Below are 25,160 nucleotides of genomic sequence, written 5' to 3' on the forward strand. Positions count from 1 at the left end.
ACTTGGGTACATTAAGACGAATTATATTTTTGAAGCTTGTGGAAATAAGCAGCAGCCACGGATGAAGGAGCATTGAGTGCTTGGACACAAGGTGATCAGTGATAAAATGGAGCTTGGAAGGAGATAAAAATACTGATCACAAATCATTATGTCTATTCACACAGCAATTTTCACACAGCAATTTTATAAATCAATTTACACACCTTTAATTTCACCTGTCCTACTTATGCTTTGTGGGACGTTTGATACAAGTTACTGTGAATAGCTAATGTGCTTCTGATGTGGATCCATGTTACCCTATTGCAAGTGTTAGTTGTGCTTTGTTCCCCATACAGTGGTTAAAGCTCAATAGATGTATAGTAACAGTCCATATGTACATAGCTTGAACCTTCATTATTGCATGTTACATATATGTATTGGCATGTTATTACATTGTAAGTATTTTATTCCTATAATCACTGCAATAAAAGTCTAGTATTCATTTATTAAGCAGATACATTGCTAAAACCCAACACACTTAGGGGGAATTCAATTAGCCCCAATTTTATGAATAGTCCCCTCTAGCTACTCCCAAATTTAATATCTCATCCTATATTCACACAGTTAAACAATATATCACCTCTATTTTGCCAGGAAATCTCTCCTAACTGCCTTAACCAGTCATAAGCCGCACATTGCACACTGGTGACTTGGAAGTGTTTAATGTTTGGGGTTACACGCGATTCCAGTACTCAATCTTCCTCTCACCTATTGCACAGGTTACAGATTTGCTAAATCGCCCCCGAACAGCGCTCACACAGCCACACTCACTTCGGTTTGCCACCGCCTATTGAATAAGGGCAATAGGACCCCAATATACTGCCTCACACTGGCACACAATGAGCACTCCTTGTTACACACATTAGCAAGGCACACACCAGAAATGAAAGGGTTAACAGTTAACCCTTCAGGGCTCTATGACACAAATGTACATGCAGGCACACACTCGGCTTGCTATACAAATTAATTCACAATTCACACCTCAGCAATGAAAGGTTTAGCATGGTCAAGCAATCTATCTCTTCTAGACAGGCAGTGAATTTGTTTAGAACAATAAGGACATCACTTATTAAGGTTTTGATTAAATATAGAAAAAGTACAATGCTTACAGGTTGTATAGTAAAAAAACAACTAATAAACAATTGACATACAAATAAAAAGTTGCAAAACAGTTAAAAATTCACAGTATATCGTACAGATAAGCTCTATATTCTGCACCAAGGAAAATTGACTTGAAGATGGACAGCTTTTCAGTGACTGATTTCCCAAAAACTGACAATTTCTTGTAACTGGTCTCAGCTTTTAAAGATACCTTCATCATCATCATCATCATCATCATCATAAGGTATTTATATAGCGCTACTCATTCCGCAGCGCTGTACAGAGAACTCACTCACATCAGTCCCTGCCCCATTGGAGCTTACAGTCTAAATTCCCAAATTAACACACAGACAGAGAGAGAGAGAGACTAAGGTTAATTTGATAGCAGCCAATTAAGCTACTAGTATGTTTTTGGAATGTGGGAGGAAACCGGAGCACCCGGAGGAAACCCACGCAAACACAGGGGGAACCTACAAACTTCACACAGATAAGGCCATGGTCAGGAATCAAAGTCATGACCCCAGTGCTGTGAGGCAGAAGTGCTAACCACTAAGCCACCATGCTACCCCTTTACAGCTTACCCCACCTCTAGGGGTTGTGGCCTGTGACACTGTTTACAATTACCATTTGCATGTTGCCTGATTTACTACCCAATTCTACTATGTGACCCAACTTTTCTGTTGGTCACACAGACCCAATTTTATTATTAATAGATCCACTATGAATTTGCTAACTTATTGATACCAAACAGGCCTATGTCCAGCATATTCGTTAAGCTTATACTCCTTTTCTCAACTCCTTTGTGTGACAGAATGCTTTATTTGACATATGGGCTGCCATTCATCATGCTATTGAGGAATACATACAGGCTTCAAGCTAAGAACAGCTCCCTCCCGGCTGTCCAAAGTCCTGTTAGGTGTCAACAAACTCTCCAATATCAGGATGCAGTTTAACCCCCAGTGACCTTTGAAGCTGCTCAGCTTTCCCTGAAGGTGTTGCTGGTATCTTTTAACATAAAGGTTGGCAGAAGACCCAGGTAAACATACACCAGACCCTCTGACTTCGCATTTTACACCTCAGTAGCTCAATTTATCAATAGATTCATTTGATATAACATGTTTACACTGCAGTTAGGATTAGGCCTTATTCCCAATTATGTTATTGCTTAATCCTAATAACTGTAATTTCTCTTTGTTTACCCACACACAACATTCCCCCGAACATCGTAGCGACGCCCATATTCAGGTACTGCGATACCTCAGCATTGCGGATTTCTCCTCGCACTCTATAGATGTCTGCAGCAGAGTGCCTTTGCGACCATTCCAGAATTACTCCATGGCTAGTTGAATACCAGCCTATGACTGCAGCATGCAGGCTCTAATACACTGCACTTTGCTGCAGTGGCCATAGAGGTCAATCATTTATATGGCTACCTTCATTCTTAATGCTCTTTCAAATCAACAAATGCATGTCATGTATATAAATGTCATATAATGCATACTTGCCAACTCTCCCGGAATGTCCGGGAGACTCCAGCATTTTGCGAGAGTCTCCCGGACTCCCGGGCGAGTGTGGCAATCTCCCGCATCTGGATAATTCTGCCCACTTCCTAGTGAAGTGGGCAGAATTAAATCCCAAACGCCGCGATTCCCGGTGAATCGCGGCATTTGGCCCCACCCCCGCTGTCAAATGACGCGTTTTGCATCATCACGTTATGGGGGCGGGTCCAAAATGACATGCATTTTTGGAGCCCTGCCCCCCGTTACGCCCACCTCCTCCGCAGGCTCCCGGATTTGAAGAACAGAAGGTTAGTAAGTATGATATAATGTGAGGATTTCAGTTACAGTACATGGTGACTTCAAGGGTGAAGTCACTCGGTTTTAGTTTGGTCCTTTAATAGGTAACATACCATATAGCCGTTGGGTAATTGAAGTATCGTGCACTGGGGCATGATGGTGTGCATTACACAAAAGTTGAATAACTACATGTAAAAGCATACTGCACTTTCCCACCACCAGGAGCACTGGTAGAACTGGTTGAACAGCCTTGGGTTAAAGGGTCAGTTCATGTAGTATTAAAAAGATGTCAGGATTGAGTAAATGACAACAAAGAACAGAATCATAACTTATTCTTATGGACATTACATTGAAAATATATTTATCTGGACAAAATGTTTTGTTTGACATTTGAGCTGAGTAAAACAAAAATGCCCTATTTCTGATACATGGCAATTTTCATAATTATTTACCCACTGAGGGCACTATTCCAATTACGTGATATGGCTACATGTTGTGGTATATGCTCCTATATAGAGAAAACCCTTATAGTAACCCCATTTTATGGATGATCCCCAGACATTATTACCCTGTTTTAGTGTATAACTTCTTAACAAGAAGGTAAGTAATGCATCAGAGGTTTTGACCCAATATCTTTCTCCAGGACCATAGTCTTTCCAATCAGTAAAACAATTTCCCATATGTTATTTAGGATTTCTTTACCCTTAAATTCCTATTGGTTGTCAATCGGAAGCAGTTTAGGACAAGTCGTCTTTGAGGACAGTCAATTAACTACTAATGGTTTAAGAAAAGATATAGTAAAAGCATTTAAGGTGAGCTCAGGAAAGACAGAAACCACCCTTGGAGTAGAAGGGCTCAGAGGTAGCTTAAACTGAAAAGAGACACGATTAATATGTTCCAAAATCTTGTAAGACCCAATTAAATGAGGAGCTAATTTGAGAGAGGTACTTGAAGTCTGATGTTTGTAGCAAAGAGCTAAACCTTATCTTCTGGACGTAACAAAGGAGCTGTTTCTTACCTCTTTGCTGCCTTTCCAAGTTGTCCCTGCGGTCCTCAGGCTCTGCTGGTTTCAGACCTCTCTGTAAGATGCTGTCCAGTCTATCTCAACTCCAGAGATCCCTCCAGAATCAGTGTATGGATGTGGCCATTTTGGATTCGATCACATGATTCCTCTCAGCCAATCAGGTGATAACAGCCTTCATTTCAGATTCCCTCCAAAACCAGTTCATGGGAGCTGCCATCTTGGATATAGTCACCTGATCCATCTCAGCAACTCAGAGTGCTGCTTCTGGCCAGCTGACTGCAGTCTCCAATCAAGAACCAACAACAACTCTAAAAGGACTTCCTGGAGCCCTTACCTGTTGTCAGTGCAATGTTGTATTTCAGCAGTCTTGCTATCAATCCAGTTATCAATCCAGCTTAGACAGTGCAGTCTGCATTCCGGTTCCAGTCCCATTCCAGCACTCTGATTCCATTCATTCTGGTTCCTGTCCGGTTCCAGTGATCCACTTTCAATATCTGGTTACAGCATTCCAGTTACAGCAATCCTCTTTTATCATTCCGGTTCCAGCCCGGTCCAGCATTCCGGTTCCAGCCCGGTCCAGCATTCCGGTTCCAGTCCGGTCCAGCAGTCCAGTTCCTGTTTGCTCTCCTCTGCTAGTGTAATCACCATCTGCACCAGTCCATTCACTACATGCAGTGGAACATTATCAGGCCACCCAGCTTTGTCCACGTAGTCACCAGTCCAGCTCCAGAGACACAACCCAGTCTGGGTACAGACAGAGCTGAATGTCAATGTCTATCTCTTGTAACGAGTGGAAGCCTAAAGAAGTAGGAGTTTGGAAATGAGGAGGGATACTGTAGACAATGAATAAAAGAGTTGTATTAGTAGATTGTTAAGTGCAAATTCTGTCCACAAGAGACAGGAATCTGATTTCCCCTTTCCATTCTCCCATTCTCCTATTGGATTGGGGGTGGTAGTGGAAGCAAAGTCCAGCTTCACACTAAAATCTTTGAAGATTTAAAGGTCTACAAAACCTGGAGACTAACCTTATCCCTTGATCCCTTATCCCTTGATCTGAGACAATTTTAAGAAGCAGACAGTGAAGACAAAAGATCTCAATCTTATCAAGATGAGAGACTGCTCCTGATTGGCTGCATGGCTTTTAACAAGCCGTCCAGCTGGACCTTTATTCTTTTCATAACGCTAAACAGGTTTAAAGAGGTGTACGGTTATTAGAGTGGCAAACCATTTTCTTAAAACTCACAATTGTAGTTTTAAGAAATGTTACACATTACACAGGGAGGAGAAGGTACTCAACCTTTGTCTTAGTAATCACTTGCACAAAACTGATGAGGAGACTGTCTGTGTCTGGATTCCAATCTAGGGGGTAACAGTAAAGCCCTCACTCAATCAGTAGGTAGGGCAAAACTCTATGTTTTGATGCACCAAGGCACAACTAGACATAGATCTTTATTGGGTTGGTATTAATGGCATAGGCAAGAGCAGGGGGAATTACATGTGCATTCAGCTCCCTTTTGCTATCCCTTCGCTCCTGTCACCAACTGCTCACTGCCATAGCAAGTGCAGTTACTGACAGTTAGAGGAGCAGGGGCAGGAGAGGAAGAGTATTTCCTATTTCTATAGGTGTTTGAAGACTCCTGTCAGTTAGACCCCCGGACTCATTAATTAGGAAAACAAAAGACAGTAATAGCTGAGCCAGCCTTTTGATATATGCAGTCAATTGCTAAAATGCATGCAATTTAATATTGTTCATGCTTGATACCGCCACTGTTTGTAGGCCAGTTTATTAGGTACACCTGCTCTTTAATGCAAATATCTAATCAGCCAATCATGTGGCAGCAACTCAATGCATAAAAGCATGCAGACATGGTCAAGAGGTTTAGTTGCTACTCAGGCCAAACACCAGAATGGGGAAGAAAGTGACTTTGACCATGGAATGATTGTTGGTGCCATACGGGGTGGTTTGAGTATCTCAGAAACTGTTGATCTCCTGGGGTTTTCACAAACAACAGTCTCTAGAGATTACAGAGAATAGTGTGCAAAACAAAGAACATCCAGTGAGCTGTAGCTCCGTGGGAAAAATCACAATTTTAATGATGTCAGAGGAGAATGGGCAAACTGGTTCAAGCTGACAAGAAGGCAACAATAACTCAAATAACTATACGTTACAACAATGGTATACAGAAGAGCATCTCTGAACGCACAGCAAATAGAACCTTGAAATGGATGCGCTACATCAGCAGAAGACAATTACAACAGTACAATTGTAGAATCAGAAATTGGAGTAAACAACATGAATCCATAGATTCATAGATCCATCCTGCCATGTGTCAACAGCTCAGGCTGGTGGTGGTGTAATGGTCTGGGGAATGGTTTTTTGGCACACATTAGGTCCCTTTATACCAATCGAGCATTGTTTAAATTCCACAGCCTACCTGAGTATTGTTGCTGACCATGTGCATCCCTTTATGGCCAGAGTCTACAGATCGTCTAATGTCCAGCAGGACAATCATCATCATCATCATTTATTTATATAGCGCCACTAATTCCGCAGCGCTGTACAGAGAACTCATTCACATCAGTCCCTGCCCCATTGGAGCTTACAGTCTAAATTCCCTCATATAGACACACACACACACACACACAGACTAGGGTCAAATTTGATAGCAGCCAATTAACCTACTAGTATGTTTTTGGAGTGTGGGTGGACACTGGAGCACCTGGAGGAAACCCATGCAAACACAGGGAGAAAATACAAACTCCACACAGATAAGGCCATGGTCGGGAATCGAACTCATGACCCCAGTGCTGTGAGGCAGAAGTGCTAACCACTAGGCCACTGTGCTGGCCACAATATGCTTTGTCAGAAACCACACATCTTCTCAAGCTGGTTTCCTGAACATAACAATAAGTTCAGTGTACTCCAATTACCCTCCACAGTCACCAGATCTCAATTCAATATAGCACCTTTGGGATGTGGTAGAAACTGACATTCCCAGCATGAATGTGCAACCAACAACTGCAGCAACTCTGTGATGCTATCATGTCAGAATGGACCAGATCCTCTAAGAAAGGTCTCCAGCACCTTCTTGAATTCATGCCACAAATAATTTTAGACTGTTTTGGGGGGCAAAGTAGTAATCCTACACAGTACTAGAAAGGTGTATGTAATAAAATTGCCACTGACTGAATAGTTTAATGTTTCAAGCCAGACAAAATGAAAAGACAGAGTAAGTCTTTTAAATTAAAATATTGAACAACTCGGAGTAATTGTGTATTACGGATATATAAAATGAGTTCTCAACATACACATTTCTTTGCAGAATCTATGGTTTCTCAGGATGTATTTTTAATAGTATTTGCCTTTTATCACTTACGTGCAGACAAATACTTATATAGGATCAGACTTGCAAAGGACCAACTTAATAAACATTTTCCACATTCCCAACATTACTGAACAGGGGCCTCCTGACTATCTGACAGAGCTGTCATATCAAGTAATTATTCATAATCTTTGACTGCACCACTGCTGCACTGAACTTAGGGTAAACCTATATCTCATACCTACTTATAATGGTATTTGATTTTTACACATTTATTTTCATGTTTCCAAAAAGTATAAGACATTTCCAACAAACCTAAATATTACAATTCTAAAATCTTTTGAAATCCTTTACTACGTCTTGAAATATGCAACTTATATTTTCTTACATTTTCTGTATTCTAAAAACTTGGGATATTCAATTACCAGTTAACCTAACACCTTAGGTTCTTTTAAAAAATTAACAAATTAATAACACCTTTAAGAAATGGCATTCCACAAATCACCATGTCGGAGTAAAAAAGGTCAGGTTGCTTTCTGGTAAAAATAATAATTTTGGGTGTAAAAGATTAGAGATGAGTGTTTCTACAAAAGCCAGCATGCTTTGGCAGCCATACTTGCACTTGTAGTTCTACAAATGCCAGTATACCATAGCAGTTTATGGTTGCTTGGGTCTGCTGGGTACAGACCCACATACAAAAACATTAATTTCTTACATTTAATGCCGTCTTATTATAATTTATTCATATAGCGGTGTCATATTACGCAGAGCTGTACAGATAATACTTTTCATTCACAACAGTCCCTGTACTATTGGCGCTTACAGTCTAAATTCCCAAACACACAAGCACACACACACTAAGGTGCCAGAAACCAATTAAACCAGTATGTCACTGGTGTGTGAAAGGAAATCGAAGCACCCAGGCAAACACAAGGAGAACATGTAAATTCCACACAGATAGAGCCTTGGTTGGCATCAAACTCATGACCCCAGAGCCGTGAGGAAGCGATGCTAACCACTGTGCCACCATGCTACTCCAATACCCACTGACAGGTGTGTTGGGAGGAGATCTGTGTTCTCAGCACAAGGTTTTTTTCCCCCAAGGCGAGGGACAGTTATTATTGCCCTGTGTTAAACAGGCCAGGGCTATGACAGTGGACCCCATGCTGCGTGTTTCCCTGTTATAGTGTGACCAGACCACCCGTCATAGTCTGGTGCTTATACGGTGTTTCTCAGCGGAGTTGCTGCAACCACCCAAAGCTATGAATGCTGGTATTCAGGAGATCAGATGAGGATGATGAACGATATCTTGAGTATTCCACCTCATGATAATACTCTTAAGGTGTATCTTTATACGCTTTAAACATATTTCCATGCTGATACATTTACGTGTTTATTTTTAATTGCCTGTATTGTTGGATATGTGCAACTTACAATAAACACATACATTTATTCCTTTGTTCTATGTATTTTACGCCTGCGCTTTTGACGTGTCCAACTCTAAATGATCCTCAATGTTGCGAATAGAGAGGTGGTCATTATAAAATATAATGCAAATTAATGTAAATAAAAAAACTGTTCAAAAGACATGATTTTATTAGGTTTTTTTTACTGTTTTTAATTCAAGTTTACAATTTTTTTTGTGGAATCCAAACACCAGCCTGGTTTAGGTGAAACCAAAATCCAATAAGGGTTTTGGAAACAAACCCAAAACACTGGGTGGTTTACTCCTCTCTAGCATAAATAAATAATTTATGTTTTGGTTATAGACTCATCTGGTAAAATATGTGAGTTACTGGAGTATAGGTGAATATGATATAGCAAAAAATGGAACAGATCCTGGAAAACAGAGAGAGGTCATTTACTAACTTATCTCAAATATGCAAATATACACTAAAATCAAAGCAACCAGACCGACATTATTTTCACAGTTTATAACTCCTTATTTATTAAACAGATAATAACATTGATGATAAGCCATACTTGCCAACTCTCCCTGAATGTCCGGGAGACTCCCGTATTTCAGGTGAGTCTCACGGACTCCCGGGAGAGTGTGGCAATCTCCCGCAGAATTAGGTCCAAAACTCTGCGATTCACCGGGAATTGCTGCGTTTGGCCTGGCCCCCTGCTGTAGAATGATGCGTTTGCGTCATTACGTCACGGGGGGCGGGTCCAAAATTACGCAAATTTTTTAGCCCCGGCCCCCTCACCTCCACCTCTCCCGGAAGCCAACTTCAGAAAGTTGGAAAGTATGTGATAAGCTTCATCAGTATGTTACATTTAATAACTTCAATTTGGCGTCCTTGATAGTTGACCTGAAAAAAAACAAGTCTGGCTTGGGGAAGTGTCTGATTGCACACTAAGCTACATACAAACGTCTTATTTGTAATATGATCTATTCACATACATTACACATAGTAAATTCCATGCATTTTAATCCTTCAAAAATGACATTTAAAATTGTGTGCAAACATATTCTACTGTTTATGATGTGGAGAATTACTTCTATTCATGTGAACATGAAGATTTTCCATATGTCTGTCCCCTCTGGCCTTGCTCTTCCACTCTTGATTTACCCCTGATAGAGATCTACATGTCTGTTGAAATTCTTGTTTTCCAAGAATATAGTCTCTGGATGTACAAGTAGATCCTGTACTGTACCCAAAAGAAATGTAGCAGTGGCTTTAAGACTCCAGGCGGTAAATCATCATCATCATCATCATCATTTATTTATATAGCGCCACTAATTCCGCAGCGCTGTACAGAGAACTCATTCACATCAGTCCCTGCCCCATTGGAGCTTACAGTCTAAATTCCCTAATATAGACACACACACAGACAGGCAGAGAGGGAGACAGACAGGGAGAGACTAGGGTCAAATTTGATAGCAGCCAATCAACCTACCAGTATGTTCTTGGAGTGTGGGAGGAAACCGGAGCACCCGGAGGAAACCCACGCAAACACGGGGAGAACATACAAACTCCTCACAGATAAGGCCATGGTCGGGAATTGAACTCATGACCCCAGTGCTGTAAGGCAGAAGTGCTAACCACTGAGCCACCGTGCTGCCCTAATCCCTAATTGAAACTTTAAAAAAAATAACATTCCCTATGGAACTCTTCTAAAAAAAAAAGTGTTACATTTAACACACAGCAAGCCACTCACACACAGAGTTTTAATGCATACAAGAAATCTCAAACAGTTGTTTTGCAATAATCAGCATTATCCAAAGTTCATTGGATATATTGTAAGTGCGTTACTCCCAAGCTTACTTTATCTTTTGCAAAAGTCAGAATGACAGACGTGTTTAAATAGCCGAGGTCTGGGCCATATGCTCAATCACCTCTATTAACATTTATCATTGTCCAGGCTTCAGAAATAAGCCGAATCACACCTAAAATTATTTTTTTTAACCATCTTTAAAAGGTGGTGGCGGTGGGGGGCGGACAATGAAGTGGGAGGACCAATCACAAGTCTCTAGATTGCGGCTTGTGATTGAGCAACAAACATTCTTTTATGGAGGCCCAGTTTTATTAGGGACCTCAGCAGTGCAGAGAAATACAGCATACTAGTTTACTAGCATTTTAGAGATCACTGTAGGTTTCCCAATGTGTTAACGTACAGTAAACACAAAAACAGAACTAGCTTTCTGAAAAACAAAACACAACTACAATGCAATGCAGATAAAAACGCCAATGGGTATAGTAACAATAGGAACAACAGTTTATTGTGTCAGAAAATTTTACATGCGCTTTGCAAACATTCAAAATGCATTTAAATAATGCAAGAGGGTCTGATGCCATAGAGAGATAAAATATACACACAGGAATAAAGAAAGCATCAGATGGTTTCACATTCTCACTTGGCCTCATACCTATGACATTTTACTACAGTAAAAATGCATATCAAACACAAATACATTTAATATATATTTTAAAAAGTATTTTAAAGCTCACTGTAGGCCATAAATGCCTTCTCTGCGGGGAATGTCCGTGAGACTCCCAAATTGCAGGTATGTCTCCCGCATCCTGTCCCCGACGGGGCTCAATGACGCAATTCATGGCGAATTGTGTCATTTTGGCCCCCGACCCCACAGAAAAAAAAAAATCAGCAGTTTGTCAGGGGGCGGGGCCAAAATGACACAATTGACCATGCCCCTCCCCTTCCTCCCTCCCCCATCCCTCAAATTAGTCAAGTATGCTGTAGGTTTCCTAATGTGATTACATGTAATAAATATATTCCAAAAACCACAATTAACACTAAAAACCGCCATTGCATATGGTAACACTAGGAATAATGGTTTCTTGTGTCATACCCATTTATACATGTTTTGCATATGTTAACACATGTGCAACACTTTGGTAAAAAGAAAACCCAAAAAACTGCGAGTATTGATCCATCTGATATTCATTCATTAGCATTGTGTCTATATTATATTCATCACTGTCACATAATTTCTTATTTGCCATTTCCATTTACTACTACTGCAGGAAGATTCTCAATGGATTATTAAAGTGGTATACAACAAATGGGGGGTTTGTATTTTCTAACATTTTATATGGAAACTCCAACTTTCGCATTTATTAATAACTTTGTCATGACACTATTATCTCTTGTGTATATGTACATTTCATTACATAATATTGTGCATGAATAAGGCAATGCGTCTGTTGCATTTACTACTGACACTGTCAAGCTGCATCTCTATGCCATTGTGGGGAGTAAGTATACGCATTTGTATGCCCGACACAGCTGTCTGCTGTTTTTGAGTTAGACGTCTTAAACACACGTAACCAGGGGCGGGCTTGGCCGGGGGGCAGGGGGGCATCCGCCCCCCGGGCCGCTCAGTCTAACCGCTGTTTGGGCCGGCCGCGCAAACCCCCCCCGCCCCCTCGGATGCAAGCGGTGCCGTCCGCATAAACTGAATATTACCAGCGGCGCTCTGGTACATTAAAACGCATCCAATCACAAATGAGGCCCTAAGTGTCTTGGAATGTTGGAGTAAACTGAAGTATGAAATTGTTTTGGTGTTCTGATGTTATATTTAACTATATTGTTTGGAGTGGTAGCACCATGAACCTACATAACTATACATATGGAGTGTTTCTGTTGTTATATAATCTCCAAACCACACAAAAGTGACACATATAGTTAAACATACAGTACCAATATCATGGATTACTGTAAGACATTAAGGAAACTAAACCGAATAGTATTCTCTGGAAAAAAATGAAAAAGATTAAATGAATAAAGGTGGTTGCCCTAAAGTGGAGGTTGGACGTTTTACTGTTTTAAAATCCACCCTGCACATTTATAGGAAAGTCAGCCAACCCCAAAGGGTGCGGACCACTTCATGGTCTCCCATCCAAAGACGTGGAGTGGGTGTACAAATTTTTATGTATAACAACAGGTAATAACAACACAGGTCATTGAATATATTATGGGGTTGTGCATTTTTAAATGCTTCTCAGTGGACAAGCAGCCACACATAAAGAAGCATTGCAGCTGTGCATATTTTGCAGTTGATAAAATAGCCTTATTAATAAGTTAATGCTGGTCAATGTCGGGTGCAGATTTCTTTGTGAGTCCTTAGATTCCACGCACAGTACAAGTTAACTACACTTTAAGGCAATGTAAAATATGACACCGATCTAAATGGACTCTGTACAAGGGTAGAAATTCCAGTGATGAGCCTGAAGCCAGTTGCCAAATTCAAAAGTCCATTTTACAGAACCTTGTTCAAACAGGGGAGAGTGCAGTAAACACCTTCATGAGGAGGAGGTGTTCCAACAGGGGGAATGCAAAGAGTAGAGGGATATAGATATATATATATATATATATATATATATATATATATATATACTATACTACCAGTCAACACAGAGGAAGCCAGAATGCATTCCTCTATCTTTTGAAGTGTTGCAATTTTTATTATTTTTTTTAAATTCTTTATTTTGGATGGTCAAAGAATAAAAAGCATATATAATAAGTCTGAAGATTACAATGTGTACATAAAAGGACATTAACATTGTATTGAAATCCAAAAAAGGCATCCTTATAAGACTCGGAACATAAATTGACCATATTTTCATATTTCTGCTGCTCATTAGATATAACAGACAATAATACAAAAAAAATAGAATAGGGGGTAGGGGTGAGGGGAAATTAGAGGGGGAAGGGAGGGGAAGACCACAAAGGTTGATGCAGGAGTGTGATCGGAAAGAAGGTAATATGTAAAATGTTAGAAGGTCATAGGGTGGCGGAACAGGAACAGTGTCCTGATCGCCACACATGGGTCATGATGAGGTCGTTAAGGGTCAGAGGGGAACGAGCGCTCTGCGAACTGCCAAGGAGCCCATGAAGTGTTGCAATTTGTATTTTCTGAACTGACGGTAATACCCTCAGGCGAAAGGGAGTTTTTCAACTATGAACATCGACATCTCTGTCGGTCTCATTTTAAAAAACAATATTTTTACTTATAACAACAACAGAGAGTATAAGAAGTACAAAAGAAAAACACCTTTGCAAAATATAAAATAGAAAATTCTGTACAACTCTTGCCTTGGTCAGGAATTTCTGACAGAAGAAGATTGCCCTTTAGCACAACTTAAAAAATTTTTGTCCCCATTTGAAATGCCATGAATATTTTAGATGTGCCCGAAACAATACGAATAAATAGAAATAATGGTACCGCCTCAGGCAGGGAGAGGTGGTGATAGTTAGATTTACAATTCTGGCATATTAAAGTAGTGGTTGGAATCCAACACATTCCTTTCCCTGGCAACCAAACTAATACGTGCCAGGGGAGATTTCGTGGGCACGAGTGATGTGCACATTGACACATGTGATGTTGTCATCGCTCATGCACCATGGTGTTACATGCACCCACGTGTGTGCCATGATGCCATTGGCACACACTAGACTGGCCTTAAAAGCCCAAGCCCAGCACTCAGCTCTCTTTCTCTCATCCCCCTGGCAATAGGGATGACACTACGCTCTCGCTTTTTTTCCTTCTCACTCTCTGATGACCTTGAAAATGCGCAACAGTCTTTTGACACTCTTACCACCAGTACCACAACTACCACCAGGGATTTCTCTGCTTATCTCACTGCACACACTCCTAGCAACTATATACAGAGGGGAAAAGCAACTACACACAGAGAGACGAAGTAAAACAAGCATCAGCATCAGCAGAAAAGGAATAGCAAAGTTCTGGGCACAAGTTTGTGAACTGAAAGCTCCTGCCCGCCAGTAATTCTTTGGTATTGTATGTTATCTTACCTGTTCAACTGCATTGTTTTATATGTGTACATTTTGTAAGGCTATACATTACGATTATATGATCTTAAAGTTATCCTGTGAGTAAAATATATTCTTAGTCTTATTTATCTGTACTGTGCATTTGTAAGTGGTATTGATTGAATCATTTTTTTCTCACTTATAATACATTATGGTTACATTGGTGATAGAATTGTGGTCAGTAACAGATTGTATATTAACACAGATATATACTATGGGTCACTTAGGCAAAGTACACACTGGAGCTTTTTCGTCCAACCAGCCAACATACGACTGTTCGGTGGGAAGTGGGGTTAGTGTGTATAATGACACGATGGGGGCGAAAGTCGTCCCACAGTGTCGATTGTCGGCTCATTTGGTTGGTTGTACTGTTTAATATTTTCCACCAATCACTGATCATGTAGTGTGTATGCACTCATGCTCAAAATCTCTCTTTTCAGCCGATGTTAGCAATGAATGTCCTAGTGAATAAATGCAGAGAGTGCTGTAGAAGGAATAATTCATTTGTTCATTGTGAGACAGAATATTTCGTTTCAGAGTCACAGAAGCTAACGAAATTAGTGGATAGCTATAACAAGGTTTTAATTAGTGTGACAGAAATCAGTGTGACAGGAATGAATGAATGAATGAATATTGTGCTGTCATTCTTTGAAGACTAGAGGACCAGATGAAGAGCACAGATCTGAAGGTAAATCGTGTCAGTGTGTATGCATGAATCATCAGACTGATTGGACCTTCAGTCATGGGTACAATCATTTCAGATAACACGTCGGTCAGAAATTTATTCAGTGTGTACCTAGCCTTAGTTGGATTTCCTCACTTTCTGAGAGGATGTATCTACTAGGATTAACCCATTCCTCATCTGGTAGGTTGTGACCCTGAAATATAGATCTCCTGTTAAAAGATGTTGTTGAACCACTGCCAGCAGGACCCCAACATTTCAGTCCTGCTTTTACATACAAATCTGAATTTAAATGCAAGTGTACCAGGCAATTCCGTGTCTCAAAAGATGAAGAAATGCCCTAACTCAGTTTGAGTGCACCGTCCAATGCATACTAAATATGACAACGGTTTTGTGGTATGCTGCTGTATACTCCTCATGAGGAAGGAGAACCAGGTCTGTTATCTGCTGAATTGAGGTGGACACACACTTAGTGTCGGACTGGGGCATGAAGGGCCCACCGGGGGACTGCAACGCTAGGGGCCCCTCCAGAGGGGGTGTGGTCAGCCATCATAGAGGTGAGACCAGACACTAGAGGGGGAGTGGTCAGCCCACAAAGGACAGCTAGCACCATAGTGTAGTATATAAAGAATGCAATGTGTATATAAAGAGTGGACAGTCTTGACCTGCCCCTTAGATTGGGCAGAACAGTCGAATCAGGATTGTCCCACTAGAATCAGAACATTTGACAGACTGTCCTACCTGTTCTTGTCATTTTCACCACCTGTGGCTGCTGGTTTCTTTAGTTGCGGCTTATCTGGATCCCTGTCTTTGCCCCCTTCACTCTCTGCCATGCTGCCTTTGTCTCCCTTCACTCTCTGCCATGCTGCCTTTGTCCCCCTTCACTCTCTGCCATGCTGCCTTTGTCCCCCTTCACTCTCTGCCATGCTGCCTTTGTCTCCCTTCACTCTCTGCCATGCTGCCTTTGTCCCCTTTTACTCTCTGCCATGCTGCCTTTGTCCCCCTTCACACTCTGCCATGCTGCCTTTGTCCCCCTTCACACTCTGCCATGCTGCCTTTGTCCCCCTTCACACTCTGCCATGCTGCCTTTGTCCCCCTTCACACTCTGCCATGCTGCCTTTGTCCCCCTTTACTCTCTGCCATGCTGCCTTTGTCCCCTTTTACTCTCTGCCATGCTGCCTTTGTCCCCCTTCACTCTCTGCCATGCTGCCTTTGTCCCCTTTTACTCTCTGCCATGCTGCCTTTGTCCCCTTTTACTCTCTGCCATGCTGCCTTTGTCCCCCTTTACTCTCTGCCATGCTGCCTTTGTCCCCCTTTACTCTCTGCCATGCTGCCTTTGTCCCCTTTTACTCTCTGCCATGCTGCCTTTGTCCCCTTTTACTCTCTGCCATGCTGCCTTTGTCCCCCTTCACATTCTGCCATGCTGCCTTTGTCCCCCTTCACTCTCTGCCATGCTGCCTTTGTCCCCTTTTACTCTCTGCCATGCTGCCTTTGTCCCCTTCACTCTCTGCCATGCTGCCTTTGTCCCCCTTCACTCTCTGCCATGCTGTGTTTGTCCCCCTTCACATTCTGCCATGCTGCCTTTGTCCCCCTTCACTCTCTGCCATGCTGCCTTTGTCCCCCTTCACTCTCTGCCATGCTGCCTTTGTCCCCCTTAACACTCTGCCATGCTGCCTTTGTCCCCCTTTACTCTCTGCCATGCTGCCTTTGTCCCCCTTCACTCTCTGCCATGCTGCCTTTGTCCCCCTTCACTCTCTGCCATGCTGTGTTTGTCCCCCTTCACATTCTGCCATGCTGCCTTTGTCCCCCTTCACTCTCTGCCATGCTGCCTTTGTCCCCTTTTACTCTCTGCCATGCTGCCTTTGTCCCCTTTTACTCTCTGCCATGCTGCCTTTGTCCCCCTTCACTCTCTGCCATGCTGCCTTTGTCCCCTTTTACTCTCTGCCATGCTGCCTTTGTCCCCTTTTACTCTCTGCCATGCTGCCTTTGTCCCCCTTTACTCTCTGCCATGCTGCCTTTGTCCCCCTTCACTCTCTGCCATGCTGCCTTTGTCCCCCTTAACACTCTGCCATGCTGCCTTTGTCCCCCTTCACTCTCTGCCATGCTGCCTTTGTCCCCCTTCACACTCTGCCATGCTGCCTTTGTCCCCCTTTACTCTCTGCCATGCTGCCTTTGTCCCCCTTCACTCTCTGCCATGCTGCCTTTGTCCCCCTTCACTCTCTGCCATGCTGCCTTTGTCCCCCTTAACACTCTGCCATGCTGCCTTTGTCCCCCTTCACTCTCTGCCATGCTGCCTTTGTCCCCCTTCACTCTCTGCCATGCTGCCTTTGTCCCCCTTCACTCTCTGCCATGCTGCCTTTGTCTCCCTTCACTCTCTGCCATGCTGCCTTTGTCCCCTTTTACTCTCTGCCATGCTGCCTTTGTCCCCCTTCACTCTCTGCCATGCTGCCTTTGTCCCCCTTAACACTCTGCCATGCTGCCTTTGTCCCCCTTCACTCTCTGCCATGCTGCCTTTGTCCCCCTTCACACTCTGCCATGCTGCCTTTGTCCCCCTTCACACTCTGCCATGCTGCCTTTGTCCCCCTTCACACTCTGCCATGCTGCCTTTGTCCCCCTTTACTCTCTGCCATGCTGCCTTTGTCCCCCTTCACACTCTGCCATGCTGCCTTTGTCCCCCTTCACATTCTGCCATGCTGCCTTTGTCCCCCTTCACTCTCTGCCATGCTGCCTTTGTCCCCCTTCACACTCTGCCATGCTGCCTTTGTCCCCTTTTACTCTCTGCCATGCTGCCTTTGTCCCCCTTCACATTCTGCCATGCTGCCTTTGTCCCCCTTCACTCTCTGCCATGCTGCCTTTGTCCCCCTTCACTCTCTGCCATGCTGCCTTTGTCCCCCTTCACACTCTGCCATGCTGCCTTTGTCCCCCTTTACTCTCTGCCATGCTGCCTTTGTCCCCCTTCATTCTCTGCCATGCTGCCTTTGCTCCCCCTTCACACTCTGCCATGCTGCCTTTGTCCCCCTTTACTCTCTGCCATGCTGCCTTTGTCCCCCTTAACACTCTGCCATGCTGCCTTTGTCCCCCTTCACTCTCTGCCATGCTGCCTTTGTCCCCCTTCACACTCTGCCATGCTGCCTTTGTCCCCCTTTACTCTCTGCCATGCTGCCTTTGTCCCTCTTCACTCTCTGCCATGCTGCCTTTGTCCCCCTTTACTCTCTGCCATGCTGCCTTTGTCCCCCTTCACTCTCTGCCATGCTGCCTTTGTCCCCCTTCACTCTCTGCCATGCTGCCTTTGTCCCCCTTCACTCTCTGCCATGCTGCCTTTGTCCCCTTTTACTCTCTGCCATGCTGCCTTTGTCCCCCTTCACATTCTGCCATGCTGCCTTTGTCCCCCTTCACTCTCTGCCATGCTGCCTTTGTCCCCCTTCACTCTCTGCCATGCTGCCTTTGCCCCTCTTGACACTCTGCCATGCTATCTTTGCTCCCCCCTTCCCATTCTGCTATGCTGCCTATGCTGTCTTTGCTCCCCTTGCTTCCGTTTCTTCAGTTACCTTTTCTATTGGCCTCTTTATTCTCTATTCTTCTCTTCTTCTGTCCTCTTTCATCTTGCGACTCCTCTCCGCGCCGCTCTTCACTGAACGTCAGGCATGATGACGTCACGACCAACATTCAGTGCGGACAGAGCAGGGGGAGGGAGGAGGGGCGCCGGGGCCGCAATCACGTGAGTATGGTTTTTTGTCCGCTCCCCCCTCCACCAACAAAGAGGGGAGCGATCAGGGTCAGCATTTGGATACACCTAAACCCTAAAAGTTTGTCTGTAGGCCTCAGGATGGAGGGGTAGTCTGTCAAAAATAGCTGCTTTGTCTTTTTTATACTTGTATCACATTACAAGACAGATCTTTTGGATCCTTTCCGGTTGGCCTGGTTTGACTCTACCCACCACAGAGGTGCAAAGTTTACCGAGGTAAAGGTGTTCACCAGGGACCCCTGGAGCGGTTCTCCGGGTATGCACCAGCCAAGACCTGTTGGAGAAAATGTTAGATGTTACAGTTAGAGTACCAGGATACCAGGCAAGAACAGAGAACTGCAGGTACAGGAGATTGGGATTTCCAGGTTAAGCTGAAAAGTAGAAGTTACTGGATATCAGGCACGGTTAGAGAACTGCAGGTACAGGATACCAGGATTTCCAGGTTAGCTGAGAAGCAGGAGTTACTGGTTACCAGACACAATAGGATAACTGCAGGTACAGGATATCAGGATAACCAGGTTTAGCTGGAGAAGCTGGAATACAGGCACAATAAAATTACTGCAGGAAAAGGATACCAGGATAGCCATGTTTTAGCTTGGAAGCTGGAGACACTGGATACCAGGCACAATAGCCTGCATATCAAGTGTAACCAGGATAGCTGTAGGTACAGGATATCAGAATAAGCAGGGAGCCAAATAATCCACAACTGAGCAGGCTGTAGAACAAGAAGATCTGGCACCATTGGGAAGTAAAAGGTGCCTTAAATACTTGGGAGAATCCAGTATGGATGTAATTGTTCAGCCAATGGCTGAGAAACAGAAAGGATAAAGCATGTTCAGATCTGAATCCAAGATGGTGCCCGCCACCGTTCAAGATGTGGAGCCTCAGAGGAAGCATCAGGGGCAGACAGGTAAGCGTGCCGGACCCCAGCAGGCATGCCAGAGGGTCTTCAAATGACAATTTGGTCTTCAAATGACATTGCTGCATAAGCTATTTATGCGGGGCAATTCGTATTACCCAGGATTCTTCTGGCAAATTCTGTACAGCAACTACTCTTTCAAAGTTAAAGTAAATCATGATTATAATTCAATTTTGCTTGTAATGCAGTCACTGGCACCTGGGAACGCAGTCAGTCAGGGCAAACCCTACATTTTTGTTTTGACCCTCGCGCTGCTGACCTGCTGTCTTTCTGGAAAAAGGTGAGAACACCTGAATCTGTTTGTTCAAAAACTCCTGCTGAGTTGGCTGCAACTGCTGTTGGTTTAAGGCACTGTGGACCATAAACACACAGAACATAAGTAAGAAGAGACGGATGCAAGAAAAAGTGTACTTATATTTAGAAGTGGTGGTAAGTGAAGAAGTGATATGACATACCACTGTATACACCCCCATTTCCACCAAACAAATATATATATATATATATATATATATATATATATATATATATAATTATTATTATTATTATTATGTTGACGCATCTCAAAATTCAAAGTTAAGAATCATTAGTATTTTTAGCAGACATACCTCAGGCATACAAGTGTGTATTCTTGTGCCCCTGTGTTAGTAGTACTAAGGCGCAGTATCCTATTTATACACTATATAATAATGTCATGAAGGGGCATATAAACATGAGAGAATATTGTCTTGACAGCTATTAATATATTTAAAATGTGAAGAAATTACAACACCTCTACCTCTGTTGTTTACCCCTTTAAAAATCAGATAGGAATTAAGTAATGCAAACAGCTTCGACTTCATATAAAATAGCAGCAACACTAATTAATTAAGTACTATCAGCTCCAGAGGTCAATCCGCAATCAACCAATCAAAAGTGGCTAGCAGGGGCAGGCTGGACTTGGGGGGCAGAGGGACATGTGCCCCCCAGGCTGGTCCCATGGTGTTGATAAATATAAATGACTATAAAAACAACTAGTAATGGTGTATGTATATATATATATATATATATAGGCAAAGCTATTACATTAGCAGCAGTAAGTCGTAAATTAATGCACATAGGAATCCTGGACTTGTGGATAATAGTATGGGAAATGGATGACTGAGATAAAAATCCGGACTCTCCTGGCTGGAGCCAGAGGACATACGCCAAATGGGGAAAGCACTTGATTAGCATGCAGAAGATCACCGCAGCAAGTAGTTCATATGTATGGTATATACTAACCCCAGGGTTAGTATATCATTAAGTGGACTGTGGCTATTTCTGGATCGTTACTGGGACATCTCTACAATATCTCTCGGACCTTCCAGCGGCTACCAGGTGGGACAGGCATCTATATACCATATATATGAACTACGATTGCTGCTAATGTAATAGCTGTGCATATATACACCATTATTAGTTGTTTTTACAGTCATTTATATTTATCAATGTTTTGAATTAATTATTAAAATACTGTTTGGAATAAGCGCTCTCCTACAGCTTCCTTCTTTACCGTTCTTTACAGATTCATATATCTATATATAGGGAGCTTTGGTCCATCTTTTATGCTGTTTGTATCTTTATGGTTTTTAGCGCCTGATATTATTTTTCTGTTTGGTCCCATAGTTGGCTACCATTGGCTGGGTCACTGTAGGGGCGCACGCAGGGGGGGGTTTCTGGGCACTCCAGAAACTCCTCCCCTTCACTAATGAAGTGCCCCACATAGCGGCACTGCACTATATAGCAGCCGTTGCGCTGTCAAAGAAGCATCCGCCGTGGACGCTTCTTTGACAGCGCTGCAGCTGCTGTATAGTACAGTGCTGCCGAAACGGAGCTGCTGCGCATGCACAACATCTCTCTCGCTTTTTTTTTTTTTTGGGGGGTGGGGGGGAAATCCCCCCCTAAAAATCCAGCATGTGCCCCTGCACTGGGCCACCTGCATCTTTTAAAATGATTCTAATAGACTGCTGAGTTGAGTCTTGCACCCTGGACTAAAACTAACCAGCCCTCCCCTGGTGGCTAGAGAGTGCTGCTGATAGCCATCATCATTCAGTATTGTTGCACCAACCCTCAGCACCCACAAGAGATACTCCTTCTACAAGACTGTGCGTTCACATCTAATTGTGTTGCAATTTCCAGAACATACCCTTACTGTACTCAGCCAATGCTTGCTTACCCTTCACCATTCCGCTTCTCCAGGTATAAGGGAGCACAAGACAACAATACGCAAAAGTCTTACATACACGTTCTTGGTGTGCATGCACAGCACGGAAATGCTTATTTTATGCAGAAAAACGATGGACTTCCAACTCCAAAGGAGCCCTATAGAGTGCACTGCACCCAGCAGGGCTCCAAACAGAAATATGAAGTCATTGTGTGTAAAACGCACCTACCCAGCAGGAGGTGTCCCTGGTGACTGCATTAAAACCCAAGTTTAAAAAAGGTCAGATAGATTTTGTTATTACTTATGTTACATTTCCCCTTCCATATTTATTTAAAAAGCGATTCATTTGATTAAAATATATTCAGATCTTTTTAAGAAAGCAGAATGTGGAGGATATACCTGGCTGTAGTGTGCGATTCTGTAGGGGGCCAACCCATTCTCCTTTCTCTGATTCATAGCTGCTTAAGAGGTACAACTCTGTTGTTGTTACTATGGCAACAAGGCCTATAGACCGGCCTATTCATAACCAGAGACCTGTTACAACTGCTAAGCAGGAAATGTCTCATTCACTAAAGAAAACACATGTCATTCTTCTCTGTTATATGATACTCCCGATGATAGTAAAAACCTTTAACTGCTCTACTGCCAGAACGTCCTATTATGACATACAGCCATAGAACAGTGTTCTGTCATACACACGTCCTAGTTTTCAGAGTTGCATTTTTAATTCCTTGCTTTTGTTTTTTTTCTAGTTATATCTCTCTCTTGACAATTTACTCACAATCAGCCTCACTAGTATTTGGGCCGATTTAATTCAATTCAATGTGCCGAGGAGTGCCCAGGGAATATTCCTATCCACCTTCTTAAAGCTCCTATTGATGACCCTAGGGCTGTTAGTCTCCAAATCAAGTAGGGAATCATTTAACAGAATTATGAGAGCATTGACAGTAGATAGCAATAACAATATATTCATTAAAATAATAAAATCAATAATTCATATAGCTTAGCGCAGTGGTTCCCAAACTGTGTGCCTAGGCTCCCTGGGGTGCCTTGGAAATCTCACAGGGGTGCCTCGGCCAGGGCCAGTGGTAAGCAAGGCGGGGGATTACTTGGTAATTATTTTGGCTTAGGGGTGCCTTCAAAACATTTTGGAGACTCTAAGGCCTAGATTTACTAAGCTGCGGGTTTGAAAAAGTGGGGATGTTGCCTATAACAACCAATCAGATTCTAGCTATCATTTTGTAGAAGGTACTAAATAAATGAAAGCTAGAATCTGATTGGTTGCTATAGGCAACTTCCCTACTTTTTCAAACCCGCAGCTTAGTAAATCTAGCCCTAAGGGTGCTTTAAACAGAAAAAGGTTGGAATCCACTGGCTTAGCGCATCTGACATATCAAAATTATGCCCAGCAATTCATAAATAGCTATTCATATAAACATCAATTAATTTCTTATCATAGAAGCATAAATTAATTGCATATGTCAGAAAAAAGGTTTTCCCTAATGTCCACAGACTTACCTATCATGGGATATTCAGTCCATATACTTTATGGCCTTAAGGCAATTAGATGGTAACCAGCAAATAGCTTTTGTTTGTATAATTTGAAAAGGACAGTGCCAGCGATGCTTAGCTGCAATAGATTCCTCCACTGATGAAGGAACAGACCCCCAGCTCAACTGTAATGTGATGTGGATTACCGTATCTGCAGTAACTAGTTTCGATCCTGGCCCGCTCAACTGCGGAAAGCAATAGTACAATCCAAATGGAATTTGTATCTTGCAGCGGCTGAAAGATTAGACATATGTTTGATGTTTGAGTAGCTATAGAAAAAATGTTCTGTGGATACAACGGGCAACACGATTGTCGTCGGTATGCCAGCGTCACTTGGCCCAATTTTCTGCCCCTTTTAATAGGCAGTTTCATCAGAGACCACATTACCATGCAGCCATCCTGCTGTACAACACCAAATCTATACGTATGTTAAAGGACAACTTCAACAAAGAGACAGACCGCAGGTCATTTGCCCCAACAATAACTAGAAATCACTCGGCAGAATGCATATGCCAATGGCATAGTTCTCAATCTTTCAAGTGCGCATAAAATGTAGCTCCTTTTACTATCATTGATGTCACAAATCACCCTTGTAATATTTTTACTTAAATTAAATACTTAGGGCTAGATTTACTAAGCTGTGGGATTGAAAAAGTGGGGATGTTGCCTATAGCAACCAATCTGATTCTAGCTTTCATTTCTTTAGTACCTTCTACAAAATGATAGCTAGAATCTGATTGGTTGCTATAGGCAACATCCCCACTTTTTCAAACCCGCAGCTTAGTAAATATAGCCCTTAGTCCCAAAATCCTATCTGCCTCTCCCTGCACTATACCCTTCTTACTATATCACAGTCCTGCAAAAGGGTATCAAAAATTATCTTCAGGTCACCTTACCTGTTCCATATCTAACTAACAGTAAAATACTCAGTCCAGATATATACACAAATATATTAAAGGTGATATACTAATCAATGGACCCATTTACAGCATGTAAATCCAGTAATGGATTATGGTAATTCCACTCATCACCATACGATCTTCTTTGTTTGCTCCACACTTCTCTGTCAGGTTTATATTTCCATATTTCAGCTTCCTCCACTCTCTAATCAGCTCTCCAGCCATTTAACAGGTGTTTTCTGTCCCATGTCAGCTCCATTGCTGCTGCTTTCTCTCTTTTATCTCTCTCTGCTCCTTTCCTTTCTTCTTCTCCAGATGCCTCTTCTCGCCACTCTCTCTCTCCCTCTCTCTCCCTCTCTCTCTCTCCTATTATATCAATCTCTCTCTGGATGCCTCTCAGATTGTCTCTGTCAATTCCTCAGAATCTCCAACTGCCATTGGTGTGTAATTACACTTTCACATGCCCACTGCACCCTGGGAGATGTAGTCCTCTGCCGGCAGGGGAGGTATTTAAAGTGCATGCGCAACCTGATCTGGTCGCTGATGATACATAGATATATGTTACAACTGCTCCTTGCCTTTGCTCCGGTACAGCTTTTT

General features: G+C 42.7%; 1 protein-coding gene across 1 annotated transcript in view; it reads right to left on the minus strand.

Annotated features, from left to right (window-relative positions):
• LMNTD2 (lamin tail domain containing 2) overlaps nucleotides 1-22,567 on the minus strand; it is a 45,741-nt gene extending 23,174 nt beyond the window's left edge. The window contains exon 1 of the mRNA XM_075187468.1: nucleotides 22,510-22,567. Coding sequence (XP_075043569.1) covers nucleotides 22,510-22,566 — 57 coding nt within the window. The 5' untranslated portion in view covers nucleotide 22,567. The remainder of the gene's footprint in view (nucleotides 1-22,509) is intronic.
• Nucleotides 22,568-25,160: the final 2,593 nt, after the last annotated feature.

Source organism: Mixophyes fleayi, chromosome 10 (assembly GCF_038048845.1).
Source record: "Mixophyes fleayi isolate aMixFle1 chromosome 10, aMixFle1.hap1, whole genome shotgun sequence".
NCBI classification, from domain to species: Eukaryota; Metazoa; Chordata; class Amphibia; order Anura; family Limnodynastidae; genus Mixophyes; species Mixophyes fleayi.